We start from the raw sequence: 2,425 nt of genomic DNA on the forward strand, positions 1-2,425 counted from the left end.
TCACAGTATGGTGAGGGGCGTAACATTTCCATCTCACGCTTGAGGTATTCGGCCAATCACAACGCACTGGATAGCTGGCCAATCACAGCACACCTCGCTTTTCAGACCGATGAGCTTTGTAAAAACGCGTTTCAAAAAGGCGGGGCATAGAGGAGAAACAATAATGTACAGTATGTGGAAAATAATGTGTTTTTTTAACTTTAAACCGCATAAACACATTTCATTACACCAAATTCACAAAATAATGTTCTTTTTAGCAGCATCATATGACCCCTTTAACATTTTCTTTAACTTCAGTTGTGCTTTTGATGACAGCTAAATGTAACATCACATCCGCATTTTAGCATTAAAAATGCAAACCACTGACTGGAGTAACACTCATACTGGTTACATGAATGAAAATAATGATAAACAAATGATAATGAGTCCTTACATAGCCAGAAAATACAACAGATCATGTGACCATAACCAACAAGTTCTGCGAGTTTCAGTCCTGAGAAACACACAAGTATGTTGTATATACTTGCACTGCATAGATAAAGACACCAATCTTTCAAGTCACTATACATGTGACGTAAGCCAAATGATGTCAAACTTTGACAAAACGTCTTCTGATCTGAGAGCAATAGACCTTTTAGAGATTTTTTTTTTTTTTTTGACATCAAATGTAGCTACCTGAGAGTGAAAGCTCCCCTTGCTGGCTTTCACAGTTTCTGATTAGAAAAGCTCCATTCTTGTTCTCTTGAGACGTCAACATCTTCTCAGCCTCCAAGCGCTTTGTTTCTGGAAAATACCATCTGTAGTGGAAGAGCAGCACAATGTTATTTGATCTAAATATTAACCAGTATTAGAGGTCAGCCTAGTGTCTGTTTCGTAGGTCATTTACAAACTTTTTTTTTTTCCAATTCAGCGAATGTCATGTTAAGAATTTTGCATATATCTTTGGGCCTCTGCAGTTCATAATAATGTCAATACATTTCAGTGTTTGGTTTTAAAGGTGTTTTAGTTTACTTCTGTAGAATTTACTAATGTGTTGGTTACCACTTTATCATATCAGTGGTAATACCAGTACAATATCATGGGTTCTGAACTTCTGAAGCAAAAACAGCTGAGAACCACCAGGGAAATCTAGGGTCCATGTCTGGATAACAATCGAGTATGTTCAAACAAAGACTACTAAACTCTTATAATAAACTAACCTTTGGTTTCCTCAGTGTTTATGATTGTTGACACATACACACTGCTTATGCAGAGACCTTGTGTCCACTAGGTTATGTCTAAATCTTCCAACACAGAGATCATACATGTACAGATGAAGATTTGCTGACACATGATGCCGTCACACCAGCAATACAATGAACTGTAATCAAGTCTTCTCAAATGGCTACATCTGACTACAACGTATGTCAAAATGCTACAAAACATTCACACTCAAGCACATTGTGCACTGTAGTTGGCGACAGACCTGGAAAAACTGGAAAGTTATCTCTAACAAAGTCAGAAACTATTCAGCGCGCCAAAGTGACATACAAAGCATAGTGGCTTTAAGTCAGAGATAATATCACACATGACAGCAGTTGATCATCATCAGAGTTACCGGGTCTGCCTCTGACCCCTTTACTTAATTACACTTCCAGCAGGTGTCAAATTAAAATCAAAGAATTTATTTGATTTTATTTTTTTAAGACTTGATTTTATATTTTTATACTATAATTCTTTTTTATCGATTTATGGCACCTATAGTGCACAAAGCCAAGGAATCATTAACAGGCTCATACTGTACTTCCTGGTTGACCAATGAACATTAACCAGCTTCCCTTCAGAAACAACAGATAATACAGAGACAGAATCTGTTGCCAGCTGCTGCCAGGAATCCTCATAATATCCATCTTGCTGAAAGCAGAGGTTCACAATTAGGAGTCTGTCTATGCACGCAGTACAATACATTGTTAAACATTACAATATGGGTTATACAGTTAGTGGACTTCAGTTATCAGTACTGTACTGGTGGTGTAAATTCAAAAAATTATGAGTTATCTCTGTCTGATGTGATGACTATCTGTGATTTTCAGGAAGAGCAGGGGTTCTGGTAAATATAGCCCATCATTTTCAAGCTTAGGTGTGTTGAGAAAGAAGGATGTTGGGAGATCAACTAATTCAGGGAATCCTTTGTAACCAACCCACACTAATGCGATCCTCTGTTCCCAACTAATCCCATCTTTTAAAAAATATATTATTTGCATACCATCACTACTGATATACATATACAATTCCTTTAAAGATTTGCTTTACTTTTCAGGGCACGGAAACGTACGGTTCAGCGTCGAGGCTTTCTATGGGTGCAACATAATTAGCAGGAATGTAGCCCTCTTTGTTCGCTGAAATCCCGGTGATTCCTCTCGCGTACCACCAGTCTTCCTCTTTC

At 37.7% G+C, this 2,425-nt stretch overlaps 1 protein-coding gene across 1 annotated transcript in view; it reads right to left on the reverse strand.

The window, feature by feature from the left end:
* The window catches only part of LOC107656465 (tyrosine-protein kinase FRK-like), a gene marked incomplete at its 5' end in the record, with an annotated part of 20,227 nt that extends 17,806 nt beyond the window's left edge, over positions 1 to 2,421 (reverse strand). The window contains 2 exons of the mRNA XM_016444338.1: positions 676 to 797; positions 2,315 to 2,421. Of these exons, the coding sequence (XP_016299824.1) occupies positions 676 to 797; positions 2,315 to 2,421 (229 nt within the window). The remainder of the gene's footprint in view (positions 1 to 675; positions 798 to 2,314) is intronic.
* Positions 2,422 to 2,425: the final 4 nt, after the last annotated feature.

The sequence above is a fragment of the Sinocyclocheilus anshuiensis genome, unplaced genomic scaffold (assembly GCF_001515605.1).
Source record: "Sinocyclocheilus anshuiensis isolate Anshui unplaced genomic scaffold, SAMN03320099.WGS_v1.1 scaffold2149, whole genome shotgun sequence".
NCBI classification, from domain to species: Eukaryota; Metazoa; Chordata; class Actinopteri; order Cypriniformes; family Cyprinidae; genus Sinocyclocheilus; species Sinocyclocheilus anshuiensis.